This window comes from Papilio machaon, chromosome 20 (assembly GCF_912999745.1).
Source record: "Papilio machaon chromosome 20, ilPapMach1.1, whole genome shotgun sequence".
Lineage (NCBI taxonomy): Eukaryota > Metazoa > Arthropoda > Insecta > Lepidoptera > Papilionidae > Papilio > Papilio machaon.
Genome location: NC_060005.1, coordinates 573799 through 591451, shown reverse-complemented (window position 1 = coordinate 591451; position 17653 = coordinate 573799). Strand labels below are relative to the sequence as shown.

The 17653-nt window shown below is 36.5% G+C and overlaps 4 protein-coding genes across 4 annotated transcripts; 2 read left to right on the top strand and 2 right to left on the bottom strand.

The window, feature by feature from the left end:
• Window positions 1–185: 185 nt before the first annotated feature.
• Window positions 186–4373, bottom strand: LOC106707489 (myogenesis-regulating glycosidase). Its single transcript, XM_045682804.1, has 9 exons — window positions 4277–4373; window positions 3847–3963; window positions 3304–3510; window positions 2567–3227; window positions 2157–2340; window positions 1886–1995; window positions 1190–1463; window positions 814–970; window positions 186–486 (listed from the first exon to the last, which is right to left on the bottom strand). The coding sequence occupies exons 1-9, from the start codon at window positions 4332–4334 to the stop codon at window positions 215–217; spliced, it is 2040 nt and encodes a 679-aa protein (XP_045538760.1). The 5' UTR covers window positions 4335–4373; the 3' UTR covers window positions 186–214.
• Window positions 4374–5868: 1495 nt separating this feature from the next.
• On the bottom strand, window positions 5869–10530 carry LOC106707386 (myogenesis-regulating glycosidase). The gene is made up of 9 exons (XM_045682787.1): window positions 10440–10530; window positions 9890–9988; window positions 9467–9634; window positions 7804–8464; window positions 7412–7604; window positions 7146–7255; window positions 6791–7046; window positions 6399–6555; window positions 5869–6091 (listed from the first exon to the last, which is right to left on the bottom strand). The coding sequence occupies exons 1-9, from the start codon at window positions 10462–10464 to the stop codon at window positions 5907–5909; spliced, it is 1854 nt and encodes a 617-aa protein (XP_045538743.1). The 5' UTR covers window positions 10465–10530; the 3' UTR covers window positions 5869–5906.
• Window positions 10531–12571: 2041 nt separating this feature from the next.
• Window positions 12572–13766, top strand: LOC106707478 (tubulin-specific chaperone A). The gene is made up of 2 exons (XM_045682824.1): window positions 12572–12875; window positions 13579–13766. Exons 1-2 carry the CDS (start codon window positions 12667–12669, stop codon window positions 13706–13708), a joined length of 339 nt encoding a protein of 112 aa, XP_045538780.1. The 5' UTR covers window positions 12572–12666; the 3' UTR covers window positions 13709–13766.
• LOC106707360 (programmed cell death protein 7) lies at window positions 13669–16435 on the top strand. The gene is made up of 4 exons (XM_014505949.2): window positions 13669–14322; window positions 15152–15338; window positions 15415–15631; window positions 16297–16435. The coding sequence occupies exons 1-4, from the start codon at window positions 13753–13755 to the stop codon at window positions 16373–16375; spliced, it is 1053 nt and encodes a 350-aa protein (XP_014361435.2). The 5' UTR covers window positions 13669–13752; the 3' UTR covers window positions 16376–16435.
• The last annotated feature ends 1218 nt before the right edge of the window (window positions 16436–17653 follow it).

The following is a 17653-nucleotide window of genomic DNA, read 5'->3' as shown; positions in this document are numbered from 1 at the left end:
GAATGATTTTTATATAATATATTATATATCTCACAATCCAAGGGAAATATATTTTTTTTTTAAATATAACAAAAATAATTTTTCCAGAACAACTTTTATTAAATATTCGTAAAAGTAACAGTTACAATAGGAAAAGAATTACATATTGTTCAAGTAATTAAATAATTATTTTTTTATATTTTACATAAAACTTTTGAACAATATTTTAAACTATTTATAATAAAAAGTTAGCTACAACACCAAAAACAACCAAAAACATGGCAACCCCGGGTGACACCGCGGATGACGGCTCGAGCTCTTTAGCTCGGACGAAGTATGGCAACACGTCCAATGGAGCGGGGAAGTCCTTGATCCAGGTGGGGCCGACAACCTCCCGTTCCCTGTCTCCCTCCTCCCACCACACGCCCGCCGGGAGGTACACGTCGCGGGAGATCGCACCCTCCTCCAGCACGGGGGCAACTAAAATATTCTCACCTAGCAGGTATTCTGGAATAACACGATCATTTTAAATATCCGTTGATTTCAACTAAAAATCTATATGAAAAATATTTTAAATTGAAATATTTAAAAATATGTTGTTAAAAATATGCCAAGATATTCTTAGTTAATGAATTAACTCTTTTTACATAATTTTTTTAGTTGTCAATAATTTTTATTTAATGATTCGATTATTTAGGAGAATGTACGTCCGACGTTCTTCAAAGATATGTGTGAAGTCAAACCGCACTGTGCCAGCGTGGTTGATTACTGCCTAGTCACCCCTAACTTAGGATACACTCTAAGCCTCTTAGCTGATGATGATGATTATAATACCGTCCCAGATGCTAAACGTCTCTTCATCAGTGGGGTCTATCCACCAGAGCGGTGCGTTGACCGGCCATCCGGATTCCACCGCCCGCTGCATCGCCGCGTAGATCTCATCAGCGTACTCCGCGTGCAGTTCTGTGTACTTCTTGCTTATCTCCACCGTCTGACAGAGATAAAACAGTATTTCTACTTATAATCCACATTATATAAGACAGCCCATGCTTATTTTCGCGACTTTTTTGGCGTAAAAAATCCCAGTCTATGTATCATTTCAGATTGTAATTTATCTCTGTCACTCATTCGGACCTGTTTATTCGTTTTTAATTTACGCGGTATAAACAAATTCGTACAAATATTTGTAATGTAAAAATTGTGTAATTACTTCATTATCAAAGTTCCACGGCGCGTAAGAGTACTGCATAGCTGGCAGGAAGGTGGTGGCCTGCACCCAGCGGATGAACAGCTCCTTGGTGGGAATGTCCGCCTGCTCGTGTTCTAGATTGAACCCGTTGCCGCCGATCATGTCCGGTAACACCAGCACGTATCCGGCTAAGTTCATTTGGAGTGTTGTCGTCACGATTGTAGATAAACCGTTGTTCAAACCCCAGATAGAGTCACGGTCGCACATACGCACGAAGATCGGCAGGTCTTGCGTTCTGAATGAATTAACAATATTAAGGTATGAAACTTATAATAAATACCACATAACTCATGTCCTTAACCTCGTAAGTAGATAGAGATTACAAATTTCCATTAAATACAGTCCCGATTCCATATGTACTCTTCTCTTATCCTTTTCGCATACATACATCTTCGCGTGCTCGTCGTTTTATTGATAAACAAAAGATTGCTATTTGAAATCATTTAAAGAAATCGTGGGTAAAGTTCTTGCTAATTGTCAGAAACTGGAATTGAAGTATTTGTATAGTATTCTACAGTAATACATACATAGATCCAATCCTATCACTGTCTTCTGCTTGGTCATTACTCTAATCAAAATGTGAGGAACAACATTATTACTCAGCTGGTCTAGTAGTAGTATTGGTCTACATCACCTAGTCAGAATGTGCATAGATACCTGAAGCCAGCTCTGACCTCGACCATGCCTCCGAAGCGCGCGGCGAAGCGGACGTAAGCTTCTACCATGTTATGAGGCTGTAGATTTATGTCACCGTTCTCCACCGCTATCTGAATGATAAAAATATCAATGAACAAAAATGTCCTGTATAGTTTTAGGTACATGAAAGAAAAGAGAACATACGCATTTTTAACACTTATTGCAATTTTCATCAAACACTTTTTTTCACTTGGTACAGTTAGCTCAGCAGACGTCTAGTTAATTTACTAACCTGTGGCGGCGCGCCTCCGTCAAATTTGACGCTCTCGATGTCATAAGTATCAAGCAGATTCCTGACACGTTGGTACCACCACTCGGCGGCCTCGGGTTTGGTGAAGTCGATGTAGCCGGGAACCGAGCCGTTGTTGTTCCACCATGACGTTGCCGGTTTGCCTGCCTCGTCCAACACCAGGTAACTGGAAAGGCAAATGAGCAACAGTTGAAGAAGCATGAGATATTAGAAACAGTTGAAGAGTTGGGACGAGAACGATAATATTTTGTAAAATTATAACTAAATCGAATGTTAATTAAAATTTTAGTTCTGTTCTAATCATCACTCAGTGAGTAAATCTGATCTTGTTTGAATGAATAAATAAGTTCAGTCGTATATCTACATAGGTCATTTATTCCTTATGGACTTACCCGTTGTTCAAAGCCTCAGTGTAAATGGGCTCGCAGTTATTATTGATGAAGGGATGCAACCAGATGGTGACACGGAAGCCCATCGCTTTCAGTTCCCGCACCAGACCCGTCATGTTGGGGAACTTCCACTGATCCACTTCCATGGTTCCGTAGCACGTCTCCCATAGATCATCGATCTCCAATTGGGAATCACTGAATCCATACCCTCTAATCTGTTTAGCAAACTCTAGAACCTTCTCTTGGTCTACGTCTCTGGAATACTGCGCCCACGTAGACCAAACCGGATGCTGAACCATTCTGTAATCAGGTAGTCCTGATGGTTTGCCTAAATAATTAACTATCGCATGTTTGTGGGCTTCTTTGACGTTGGGAAGAAACCAGAGGTCATAACTTAGTTCAACGTGGTTTCTTCTTGAAGAGTAGGGTTCAGAGATTTGTGCTCCGAAGCAAATATGGTTGGGGACGATGTTGTTGTAGTCGATGAACAGTGGTACTTGTGGGTGCACATAAATGTACTCGCCGGCGGAGTTGAGCCAGTATCTCTCGGCGATGGCGCCATTGTCGTACTCTTTTGAGAAGTAAGGTGTGTACACTTGCTTAGCGTTCTCTATCGGGTACAGTTGTTCGACTTGCGTTGGTCCGCCGTACCAGTGCTTTGTGCCTAAAAATATTGCATGAATAGAAAGAACGTTTGTTAGCAAAGTTAACTGTTAGTTCCATTTCAATTAGTATATTACCAAAATCAAAGCAGTCCTCCAGTCGGAGCGGTGTGAGTGAGTTCCACTTGATCTTGATGCCTCTAGCGTCAGAAGCATCATCATAGAGTGTGTGAACAGTCAGATTAACACTTCCGATGTGTATCTCCATGCCGCCTTCCACCTCCTCGGCGGTGTATGTGGAGACCAGCGTTCGCCCGATGTGGCCGTACACTGTGCGCTCATTATCTGACGAAATTAATTTTATTAGTAGTTGCTTTAAGGTTCCTTGGTAAAGTAGAGGGCGACAAATGAACAAATCCATCATGGATCAATGCTAAGTGTTTGAACGAGTTACGAACTATTGTAAAAGAACTCTCGTTAATGACGAAATAGAAGCGATGGAATGATTTGAAATCTTTTTTAATTCCACATAATTTATGTTTCAGTAATGGCTCTATTTGACGAAATTAATTGAACCCCAGAAGAGTCTCTCATGAAGTAATTCTTATAGTAGATCAAATTGATGCGATCAACAAGTGTTCTACTGTCAAACGCGCTTGTATTATTGGAAAGTCTATGTACCTTTGTCGAGACTGAGCTGGAAGCCGCCTGTGATCTGGGGCTCTAGGGACAGCGTGACGTCATCAACCCGCGATGGCAGCGCCACCGCAAATGCGCGGGCGCTCAACGTCGCCAGACCTCCATACAAGAGAAATAGTATTGTAGACAGAGAGAAACATTTTTAGTAAAATACTCTTGAAAATAGTGATGAAAGCTTTATTTCAAATGCTTAAGATTTACTCGTATTAGTCTTTTCAAATACCTTGGCTACCCAAAGTCATCGACTCGTTGGACAGTGCCGTCCCCTCGCATGCGCACCGCTACACCTAAAATAGTGTTCTGCGCAGCGACTCGCGAGTAGAGCCGCCAAGATATAGAGGACTTAGACATAGAGGAATTCTTTTGAAAGCAAGGGCCCTTACATACTTTAGTATTATTAATGTAAACTTACCAAGTAATATTCCTAAAGCCGCCATGGTCGTTGGCTGGTGACTGTGAGATAGTGTCATATGTCTCCGCAATGCCACAATCTTATCCGCATCTTATCGATCGCTCTCAAAACTCTGCCACTTGTATTTGTTACGATTCATCTCGATTTTTCTTTTGTCTATTTTGTGAAACACCGATAGTTGTTTCTATATCGTTGTAGTTATCTATATTGAATTGAATATTACAGTATGTTTTAAGATTAATAACGATAAAATTTGGGAAAAAAATCTGCAATCCTAGCGCATATAACAAAAATTAAAAAAGAGATGATTAAGAAACCTCATTCGTCATTGCATACATTTTTTACTTTTCTCAACGAGTATTCTAAAATAATAAGGTGTTACATATGTAACATTAGAGTTTATTTAGAAAAACCGGATTTGAAGACAGTCGCCGTGGCCGATATCGGCCGGGATTACATCATCATCAGAGTTTATTTTGTCAATTTTTTTGTTATATAAAGCAGTCAACAGATGGAGCTATCTCATTTATCAGAGCCTTAGTCTGTGTGGTTTTTATAAGGTTTTATTCTTCTTAAGCATAGTTACGTGCTGGCATAAAAACATTTAAGCTTTATTGTTGCAGTCGCGAAATCCCCTATAGTGTAGGTTAGTATGAAAAATTTACACTACCAGTGGGTTTTTGAGACCATAATCTCTGTATAAAACATATTGTCATCCCTGTCATTACCTTTTACAAAATAGAGATAACAATATTATGTTTTAAACGGAGATTAAGGTCTCGGAAACCCTCGGTAACAGACACTAAAGGTTACTATGACAATAAGTGAAATGAATTTTAGTTTGTAAATAGGCAGTTAGTTAAGTTATACTACTAATCGTTGGTTTCCAAGACCAATATCCTTCAATAAAAATAATGTTATCTCTGATTTGTTATAGTTATAGGTAATGAGGGGGATAACGATATGTTTTAAACAGTTGTTTTGGTTTTGGTAACCAACGATAAGTAATTATACTTTTTAAACTTAACACTTTTTAAAATGTAAAATTCAAGTCTTGATAGATCTGCGTGTAACCGCCCACTGTACAATCTGATGGTTGGAGTTCGATTCTATACTAAATTCTTTATCGTGGATTTTCATTTTATTTTAATATGTACTTGAGGACTTTTGAAACTATTTTTGTTTCATTAATTTAACCCTAAATAATAAAAAAATCATAAACTTTTCACTGTGTGTTCTCTTATACAATAAAAACCATTCAACTTAAATGTCTAACAGACACCAATCTTAGGATTGTAATAAAACACCGTAAAAATAATATTAAAAATTAATTTATTTATTGATTTTACATCATTGATACGTGTAAATATTACTTCTCGATTAAAAAGTAACACAGAATATGGGAAGGATTCGGGAAATGGATATCATTTTCAGAGCAAGAAATTCTTAAAGGTATGGGAATTGATATTTTCTCTAGAATTGAGCAATGTATGAAACAGATTTACTTCTTGAGCAAGGAATCCTACAATGTGGATAATGGATAATTCTTTTTGAGCAGGAAGTATTTCAGTATGGTGAAAGGGTATTATCACATTTGGAGTAGAAATTATGTTAGGGTTGAGTATGGATATCACTTCTCGAGTAGGAAGTAGGGAAGGGTATCGAGGGGTGCGGGGTAGTCGCGCAGCCAGACGGGGCCGGTGTGCAGAGTGCCGTCAGGCGCGCGCCAGTTGCCCCGCGGTAGGTAGATGTCCCGAGAGACCGCGCCCTCCGTCAGCACTGGCGCGGCCAGCACGCGCTCGCCCAGTAGGAACTCTGTGTAAAACACGTCACATCATACCAGCAGTAGACTCAAGAAGTCTCAAGATAATCTGTCTACAAGTCACTTGTTCACACATAACAAACAGGAGTAATTAAGTAAAGGAGAGGCAAATTTTTCTACAAAATTCTCGTAAATTTTTGCCTTATATACTTATAAATTTCTTTCATGTTTTTATAATATTTTATTAGAAAAAGACTGATAAAACTGTAATTTTCATTATCGTAGGTATCGTTAACATCAAGTGAGGTTTATCTTCTGTAACTTCCTATTGCCGTATACTATGATAGTTCGCGGGCGTACCATCCCATACAGCAAGTGCATCCTGGTCAGTGGGGTCGAGCCACCAGATTGGCGGGTTGACAGGCGCGCCGCTCGCCACCGCCTCTTCCATGACAGCCGCGATCTCATCCGCGAAGTCCGCGTGCAGCTGCGTGTAGCGGCGGCAGATCTCCACCGTCTGGATACAACACACATTCACGAATTAAATCACGTACTTTGTAGGAGAAAGTTGCTAGTTAGTTCTCTTCAGCTTCTGCCAATCTTAAGATCACTTTTTGCAATGGTAGCAATTTATAGTCTTTATTGTTCTATATAGCCCGCAGAGCCAGGAGGCTAAATTGGAGGATATTTTAATTAATTCCTTATCTAAGTAAGAACAGTGTTCTGTTTTTCAAGATATATTACTCACATACCTCATTATCATGGTCCCATGGCACAAAGGAGTACTGCAGCGTGGGCATGAAGACATTAGCCTGAAGCCAACGTATGAAGAGCTCTTTGCTGGGTTTCTCGTTGTACCCGTTGCCGCCGATCATGTCAGGCAGCACCAGCGGGTAGCCGTTCAGGTTCATGGTGAGCAGCGTCGTTACCAGCGTCGCCAGCCCGTTGTCGAAGCCCCATAGAGTGTCCTTGTCCACCATGCGCACGAATACTGGCAGATCTTGAGTCCTGCATTAAAGGTCAAAGGACATAAGCATTTTCTGCTTCTTCTACTAAGAGATAGTTGTCATTATTTTCAAAATTTGACTGTGAAATTCTGTGATTTACCGCATTCCAGCGCGGATCTCAATCATAGGCCCGAACTCAGCAACGGTCCTGACGTAGTCACGCACAATGTGTCCCGGATGCAGGTCGATGTCGCCGTTCTGCACTGGAATCTTGAAAAAAAAAGAAACTTATTTCAAACCACAAAAATCTACAAACTACTTATTTGATTTATCTTTTTGATTTAAATAAATCTTCTGTCCGGTCTTATACTTCTTTGTTCTGTTTCATGAAAAACCCTTGTAAACTTTACTGATCTAAATAGTTACCTGAGGAGACCAGCTGGACTCTCCGGCGTCAAACTTGAGACTGTCAATGTCATATGTCTCGATAAGGTTCTTGATCCTGGAGGAATACCATTCGGCGGCGTCGGGGTTGGTGAAGTCGATGTAGCCGGGCACTGAGCCGTTGTTGTTCCACCACGTCGAGTCGGGGCTGCCGTTTTCATTGAGGACTAGAAATCTAGTAACATAAAGAAATAGTTCATCGTTTTAGTAGATAGTAATAAGATAGTTATAGTTTCCGCAAATCCAAGAATCTTGTACTTTAGTTTATTGAAAGAACCGTATTCTATGATGTCGTTAAACAGCTACAACAAAGTGAGCTCTACCACTGTTGATAGTAACTGCGAAAATATGAAGAATAATAGAATTTTACTAACCCTTTGCCTAAAGCTTCACTATACCAGGGTTCGCAGTCTTTGTTAATAAATGGATGCACCCAAATAGTGACTCTGAACCCGAGACCTTTAATGTCCTGTATCAACTTCTTGAATTCCGGCAGCTTTCTTTCGTCGACGGTGAGCGAACCGTAGCAGATCTCCCATAGATCATCGATCTCGAACTGGGCGTTGGGGAATCCAGTGTTGGCAATCTCATTGGCGAACTCCCAGAGACTGTTCTGGTCGATTTCACGGGAGTAACGTGCCCAAGTCGACCACACTGGGTACTGGATCATTCTGTAATCTGGTATCCCAGATGGTTTGCCTAGGTAAGTCTTGACGGCGTGCATATGTGCGGTTTTGGGGTCATCGAACTGCCAGATATCGTATTTGAGGACATTGTGGGTTCTCTTAGTGGAGTAGGGGTCGGCGACCTCGGCGACGAAGCAAATATGGTTTTCTAGGATTTTGTGGTGGTCGACGAAAAGAGGCACCTCTGGATGTACGTAGATATACAGCCCTTCAGAGTTCAACCAGTATCTCTCCGAAATAGCCGCGTTATCGGCCTCCTTTGATATGATCGAGTATTTCTCGATTTTTGATTTCTGAATCGGCCATTGCTGGTCTTTTTGTTCCGGACCACCGTACCATTGTAGGTCTCCTGTTGTTTAAATCAAAATTTTAGACTTAACTTAGACTAACTAGGTATATTAAAAGCTTACGTAATTTTCCAGTTTTTGTACTGATATAATAAAAATTTATGTCATTCTTCATTTTCCATTTAGTACAGTTTTTACCATTTCAATAAAGTGATAACATCGGTTTTCGGTATTTTTTTTACCTAAATGGAAGCTGAGAAGTTTAAGATAAGATTATGTCTGTCATATTTGAGAAGTTAAGAGTTAGCAACATTAACACCACAAGAGCTAAGGAAGTTAGGTAACTTTAAGATTATAAACTGACACAAACAACACCCAACACCCCCAATCGTGATAAGATAAAATGCATGACCGACAGGTTCGATTGAGGAAGTATTATATAATGGATTTAAATAATTTGCTTGCACGTGTTTACGTCCGAGCATATGTACGAGTAGCAAGAACTATTTTGTCCGCTTCCTTTTACAAGATATAAGTATAAGGGTTGAAGTGGTTAAATGTAAATCTTGTTAACTAATATTATTTTTCCCTCTTACTTAAAAATAACAATGAAATGCAATTGCATACTTGTTCAATTTGTTGATATTATATAACGTTATATATTTTTAAAACATAATTTTAGTTAAATAATATGTCTCTTGTGATCGTGCATATTTTTTGTAACTAAACGGTGACAAGCAATCTCCTAAATTTGCCAAAATATTGAAGTCGGTAGTGGCGTTAGGATAAGACAAGATTGGACAACTGCATAAGGCGTTGGGTTTATGAGGCCGCCACAGGCGCCAGATTCGGATATAAAGGGGGGCGCCCCCTAAGATACCCTATCTTTGGACACCAGAGCGCCCTAAGCGCATTTGCAGATCCGTTTAAACGAAAAGAATGGACGCATAAAATGAGGATTGTTCCCTTTCTTACGCGTTCCCTCCTCTGTCATAACTACTATTTTCTGTTATTTTATAAGAATCCAATAAAGTTCCAGATGGTCTTATAATGTAAGTACTAACCGAAGTCAAAGCAATCTTCAAAGACCCTGTCGGGGGGGCCGTCCCAGCGCACGGAAACGCGCGTGCCGCCGTTCTCCTCATCGTATGAGGTGGTCATTTCGAAGGTCACGTCGTTGTCCTCCGCTGAGCTCCTGCGACCCAGCTGACCTAACTTTTGCTCACCATTGGCTGTTTATGAACGAAACACATCTCGCTGTCAATTTGTTAAAATTTACAATTTTTAACTTACGAACTGGTGTAAATTTTTAATAAAATTAACTGGTAGGACCATTTACGATTTGACGTATCACGTCGCCAATTTGTAAACTGACGAAAAAACGAAACACAAATCTCAGGAATGTAATTTTAAACTTTTAATTAATAAAAATGTTGTAAAATGTGAGCCAAAAATAACGTGTATTCTGGCTATTTAGTGGAACTTACCACGAGTGACAGTAAATGAGTAGCCACCCTTCTCATCCTGAGTTATTGATATACCCCGGGTGTGGTCCTTCTGGGGGGCGGCCAGTGCCAGGGTTGCCCCTGGACAAATAAAACAACAAAGTTGTATGAAACAGTTACTTCTTTCTTTACTTAAGGACGAATTTACATTAGCGAATTTATTATTTACATTATAGTTATAAAAAAACATTGTAACCTCTTTAATAAATGTTTATTTTTATCTAAACTAGAAGACATTAATTTCAATTTGGAGATGAAATTATTTCTTCAATCATCTGGTGAAGATCGCCAAGATGTGTCACTTAAACCAATCTTGTTTTGCTTGTTTTTATTTTCAATGTAAACTTCGTAATGTGCACATTTAAGACGTCATTGCATATTAATAAATACGTAAGGTCAAGTTAATAAAAGTTTATTAAAATATATGCTTTAAGTCTACACTAAATTATCCCGTGAATTTAACATCGTAATAAATAATTCGGTCTTTTTGTAGACAATGTTTTTGTAATGTATTAAACTGTTATATTATTACCTGCTAAGAATAACAGCCACTGCATCTCGGTCGCGCGATGTACACTCACAGACAATCGAATAAGACGCGACTATTTATTAATTCTCGTATCACCAAACACTTATCATCGATCCTGTGCGAGTGTATGGATTATGTCAGATACATCTAGCACATCAGCTACAGGATGTTTTAAATTACCTCATTGATTTATATAAGAAAAATTAAACTACTAAATCAAGTTGGAATTTTCACTTATTATTTTTCTGTGATAATAATTGCTAATCTATATATATAAAAGAAAGTCGTGTTAGTTACACTATTTATAACTCAAGATTGGTCGAACTGATTTAGCTGAAAATTGATGGGGAGATAGCTTAGAACTAGGATACGGACATAGGAACTTTTTTGTGTGCATTTTTTTTCATTCCGCGCGGACGGAGTCGCGGGTAAAAGCTAGTTAATAATATATAATCTATACATATAATAAAATTTGAGTGTCTATAATTAATATCGGAAACAAATCTTATTTTGTATATATTAAATATACATAAAGAAGTTAAAAGCATTGTTGTCTATATTTACATTATATTTATTAATGACATAATGTTGACACAATATTGATTATAATCTCACTGGCTTACCGGCCAGTAACTTAATTATGAAAGAGGTGATACACCACAGTATACATGACGTATTCTGTCCGTCTGTCTGTACGCAAGTCCGCGTTTGTCCCAGATAATCTCCAAAATGGCTGCACCGATTTTGACGCCAGTTTGACGGGAAGTTAGCTGATGCATGAGGGATATTATATAATATATCATACTAATATTATAAATGCGAATGTTTAGATGGATACAAGGATGGATGGATGCTTGTTAGAAAGTATCTCCAGAATGGCTCAACGGATCTTGATTAAATTTGGCATAAATGTAGAACATAGTCTGGAAAAACACATAGGTTGCTTATTTTTTTTTCGACCCCGTGCAGACTGAGTTGCGGGAGAGAGCTAGTTATTTATATTTCTTATAAGTGACATTGCCGTGTTGTTTTTTTTAAACTATTTATAATCTTGTGTTCCTTAAATTGTAGATACTTGGCTACTATGTGCCAAAACATTTTACTTTGTTCTTTTATTTTTTGTTTCGATATAACCTTTTGAACATTAAGCTAAAAAGGAATAAAAAAAACATGATGTATGTATGAATTTTCACAATTCCCGAAAATATGTACGTTGTTATCTTTGAAAAAACAACTCTAAGTACGTACCGTGCTCGTTATCCAACCATTCACATTCATAATGCGTGAAGTAGTTTATCGGACACTAGCAAAATTCTGAAAACAATGTACTACGAAACTATTTTTAGCTACCTATTCATTAATTAAATAAAATCTGTTGCTGCGATATCTACTGTCTCAATAAAAAAAATGTTTTGAAAAAACTTAAGAATTCGAAAGAACTTACAAATTCACTTTCGAACTAAAATTATTTCTTTATTGTGGTAAAAGATGGATTATCCTTTGGTTTGCTAAATAGCTTATTTGATGATTGAATTCATGTTCCAAACGGCTTTATTAATTATTTATTTTGAGACACAATGCTTTTATGCAAAATTTGTTGTCGCCCAAGACTACGATATATAACAAAATAAAAAAAATATAAACGTATATTTGGCTCTGAGATTGAGTTTAACGATTGTTATAAAATGAAAAAGATATTCGGTGCTCATAAGTAGAACTAAATTATGATAGCTCCGCTAGCTAGCGCTAGCACGCCTGTTAATGTCTATAAAAATAAAATTAAATAAAACGACTGGTAAAATATTTATTATTGTAATTTTATTTATTTAAAACAAATAAAAACCCAAAACATATTAATCAAAAATAATATTGTGTTAAATTTATCCCAAAAAAATGCGTCCGGAAGATATCTAACCACCTTTTAACGCACTTAACTTTTGTGTTCCGAATGCTCTGTCTTCAGGTCAACAAGCAAAGACTAACGAACTATCCAACGTTAATTGAGTATACATTTTTTCTACGCGGAAAATAATTTTTAATTTTTCTGCATTTAAACATATCAAATTATCACAAATATAAAAATTACAATTTTACACCTTGAATACAACAAATCACTCTGACAACTTTGACTATTGTTTACCATCTGTCAAAGAGACGTCATTAAAAGAAAAACAAAAGTAAATTGTGAACGCTGCGCGAACTGCAGAATCGGTGGTCGGTTTTTATAATAATGGCAGATCCAAGAATTAGACAAATCAAAATTAAAACTGGCGTCGTCAAGCGTATAGCTAAAGAAAAAAGTTTGTACGAAAAGGAGGCCGAACAGCAAAAGAATAAGGTACAAAAATTAAAAGACGAAGGCCAAGACGAACACGATATTAGGAAGCAAGAAGAGGTACTTCAGGAATCGCTGATGATGGTTCCTGACTGCCAAAGAAGGTATTTAACATATAAAAGTAATATTTTCAATATTACACTGCAATAAAAATTACCACAATGTTGATTCCAATTGTATTTACTGTAAAAATTAAAGTTTTGTTAGCACCTGTTTTATAGGTTATGTAGGAAAATTTTTCGACATTATCACAATTTTTGTATGGTAACTGATTTGTTGTACTTAGAAATCTTACTAATTAATAAAATAAATAATTTGATTCTTTTTAAACAACTATAACAGTTATTTGATGTACTGATGACTCACAGTTTTAGGCATTCTTTGTTTAATATTGTATTGTTTTTCTAAGTATTATCGAAATAAAATGTGTTGTTCCTGTGAAAAAACGTCTAAACAGTGTAAAATAGTTTATTTCCTATCATTAAAAATTCATTTTTACGAAAATTCGTTGTGATTCGCTATTGTTAAGTTTTAACGAAATTGCAGACAGTGAAGCGTTTTTGGCGCGGAATCTAAAAATTCGAATGTCAATTTTTTTTATATTACATGGTGGCGCCGCACTCATCAGACGAAACGCGGAATTACTTCCACTTCACGTCTGTCTTCTGTGTTTTCGTGGTATTTCACCGGTTGAGCCAGCCAATTTGTGCAACAGATGTTGTTGTTGCTGGTGTCTACCACTGTTAATCGTCTACCAATGTTGTCAATTATTTTTATGTTTATCCTAACTTTTTAAAATTTCTCCAGGTTATTAAAAGCCCATGCAGATTTGAAGTCAATATTAGAGACTGAACAAGACTTGAAAGACAACGAAGATTATATAACTGCAGAGCAAGTGCTCAAAGAGGCTGAGAGCCAACTGCCTGACTCAGCATAATAACACATTTCTTATTTCTATTATATATTAATCATTTATAAATCATGTCTAATCCTAATTTTTATAATGATTTTCAAAGTAGTTTTACATTCCACGGCAATTATCCTGCCCTTCCACCTTTCTTCTCTGTCCCACCACCACCCAATCCTGTATACATACCTCTATTTGCCCCACCATCTGACCAGGACTTTGTCAAGACCTTTGAACGGTATATTAGAAAGCCTAATATTGAAAATTCCAAAACTGACTCCATATCTGTTGTACATGAAAAAGTAACCAATCTAGTTTGTACTCTAGATGAAATAAAACAAAAAGAGAAACTTTTACAAGAAAATGTTGATACTTTGTCTGATGGTGACTGGGATATTCATATGAAAGAAATAGAAGATAAGAAAGCAAATATAAAAGATATATTAGATTTAATCAATGATCAATATCTTGATAATGCTAGAAAGCTTCTAGCAAAACGAGCATCAAAGAGATTACGAATGAAGAGAGTGAAATTGGAAAGGAGTCGAGAAAAGAAAGAGAGAGTGAAGCAAATGGAAGAAACATCTAGAAAAATTGATGAGAATTTGAGGAAAATTCAAGATGATATTGAAAAATCTAAACAGGTATTTTAGTTTGAATTAATTGCAACAAGGATGCCCAAACTATTTTGGACAAGTGGCCCCCTTTTCCAAAATGAACTTTTACCACAGATTCCCCCATGGCCAAATTACCTACTTTTAAGATCAATTAATTATTATTTTTCACTAGCTTTTACCCGCGACTCCGTCCGCAAGGAAAAAAAAAATTCACACAAGATAAAAAAAGTTCCTATGTCCGTCTCCTAGTTCTAAGCTACCTGCCCACCAATTTTCAGTTAAATCAGTTCAACCGATCTTGAGTTATGAATAGTGTAACTAACACGACTTTCTTTTATATATATAGATTCTGACTTAGGAAGTTTAATAGATGACAGAGTGAGAATTAGCAATGCTTTAAGACTCCTTGGGGCCAGTATCAATCACTTCACAGGGGGGAATCCCTGATTTGCAACAACTCCTTATAATCAAAAGAGAAAATTTACCTTAAGAAGTGAAGCAAATTCATTGCATCCTTTTAAATTATATGAAACTCTCAGTCTGTTAAAACCCTGACAATGCTGACCTTTTTTGTCAATTTTCTGTAGCAGTAATTATTAACCAATTCCTGTGTCTTCATCATCAGCTCACTATACATCCTCACTGAGGCACTCGTAGTCAACACCAAGTTAGTAGTGACTAGGCCATAGTCAACCACGCTGGCCAAGTGCGGGTCGACTTCACACATATGGAATTTCTTCTTAGATATATATGCAGTTTGCATCACAATGTTTTCCTTCACCGTAAGAACCTCGGATAATTAAATTATACGTCTAGATATATTAAATTTAAAAATACCAAATTTTTTTTTACATAGGAAGCTGAAGCAAAACTACATGCAGATAGTGTGTTGAAAGAGGTGATCCGTAAGAAAACTGATGCGAAGAAATGTCTTGTGAAACTGGACGCATTGCTGAGACTGCGCCGCGCCCGAGTCAACACGGCTAGGGGCAGGGGAGAGACTGCGCCAGAACATGAGACAGTGGCATTCGAAAATAACATTGGTAAGTGGACAATTGTGTGGTAGAGTAAGTCTTGCTAGTTAATTTTTTACATACTCTACATTTTATTCATTTTTAGAGAAACTTAAGCAACTCTGGTCAAAAAAGTTGGAAATTTATGAGAAGGAAGAGATTGATTTGCGCGCTACATTGAAAGACAGCTCCGATGTCAAGGCAAATGTTATTGAAGCAGATGAGGTGTTGGGGAATTTGAAAAAATGGAGAGAACTCCTTTTTGGTGACTGTCTGCCGCAAGTCAACTTTAAAGGAGATGTTAATAAATTTGTTTCTAAAAGGTATGTTAGTTTTTAGACTTTTATGGTTTTTTTTTACATCTATCTATATATATATAAAAGAAAGTCGTGTTAGTTACACTATTTATAACTCAAGATGAACTGATTTAGCTGAAAATTGATGGGGAGGTAGCTTAGAACTAGGAGACGGATATAGGAACTTTTTTATCTTGTGTGCATTTTATTCCGCGCGGACGAAGTCGCTGGTAAAAGCTAATTTCAAATAACATTCATATTGAATTTAAAAAAAGCCCAATTAACCTTTGACTCACACTCAAGAAATAATAAATCACACCTCACTCTTTGAAATTGGTTATTTATTTACAGGATAAAATTGATATATTGTTTTCATGAAACAAAATCCATGATAAAAACATGACTCTTATGTTAGTGGGTAATAAAGTTTTCATTTTGATATACTTTGGTAGGATGTAGAACGATCTACTGCTCAATGAGATTTTTTTTATTCCATTGACTCAATCAGGCATATATCAAAAGTAGAACTAACATGATACATGTCTCATTGGGTTGATTGAATCCATAGAATAATATAAATTATTCTCTGTGGTCCATGGATCCAATCGCCTTATGGGAAACATCTGATCTGGGTTTATTTGTTGGTAGACCGAAGTGTTAAACTAATTTGAGGGTATTTTATTGTATTTTAGGTGCGAGTGGGACAAGTATGTATGTATTACTGGGTCTGCATTACCATTGGGCTGGGTGGTACCCAATCTGCAGCCTTGAATGGAAAGCTACAAAGCTAATTTTATTTGCTGCCATCTATGTAATGGCTTTAATGCTTGCATTTATAATTGTTTTTAAATAAAGTATTTTGTATGTACATTTTGTTTTATTAACAACTTAAGGTTTAATTTAAACTTTAAATCTTAAAAGGTTTTATTTTGGTTTATAGGTTATAATAAAATAGCAAATACCAGAGTTATTTTTTTTTTATTATTTATCTTCATTTTTTTATTTATAATAAATTACACGAAACTCTGAGACTGTTGACATTGTATTTTGTTCTATCTAAAAACTTATTTATTAATGTTCTTAAACTAATATAATTTATTTACTATTTTTTACCACACTTCTATCTCCATTTATATCATAAAAACTTTAAACTTTGTATTTAATATGAAGGCATATTATTGCGGCAAATGTTATACAAAACAAATATATGCCAAACTAGCGAACTATGCACTACACTGAAATTTTTAGTCTGATCTTACTTCTATATATTAAAAATATATAAATAAAAAATTTCATCATTTTGAAAAAAAGTTCATTTCTTATGAATGTCACCAATACTATGCTATAATGTACACTAAAGTCACATTTGTGTATTTTTTAAACGCAAAGGGCGTTTGTCCTAAAAATCTTAGTCCCACAAGGATCGTATTTCTGTTTTTTTGACATTGACAGGGGGTTTCAAGTTCTAAGGGCTACCAGTGTTAAAAAAATTTCCTAACGTCTTTCAAAAGTCGTCCATGTGATAAATTTGCAACTTGTGACCTAAGTTCTCGTAGTAATTCCTTACTAATTAAATTCAAACATTTTAGCAAATTAACCTACATCATAATATATTTTTATGGAATTCAGAAATTATGAAAATGGCAACATTTAACCTTGCAGTTGCCGTCTCATTGGTCAAAATATGACGCTGTCAAGATGTCATTGTTAGTTCACATATTTTCCGACTGTCACTAGCTCCCTGTCGAACTATTTAACGCATGGAATCGACTTTGTTTTGGAAATTTGATTAAGGTATTGAAACGAGTTGTCAGTTGCTTTAGCCGCAAAGCACATACAGACCGACAAAGTTATCTGACCCGGTGGACATAAGTTAAACTAAATTAACCGCCAATAAAATAGAACCCCCTGTTAATGTAATAATCTCAAAGTCTATATTCCAACAATATTAACGTCGCATGTCCGTTTTATTATAAAAATGGTTACTCGAACCTTAAATTTTATTATATTGCTTACACATAATGCTCTTGTGTTCCAATAATTCTGGCC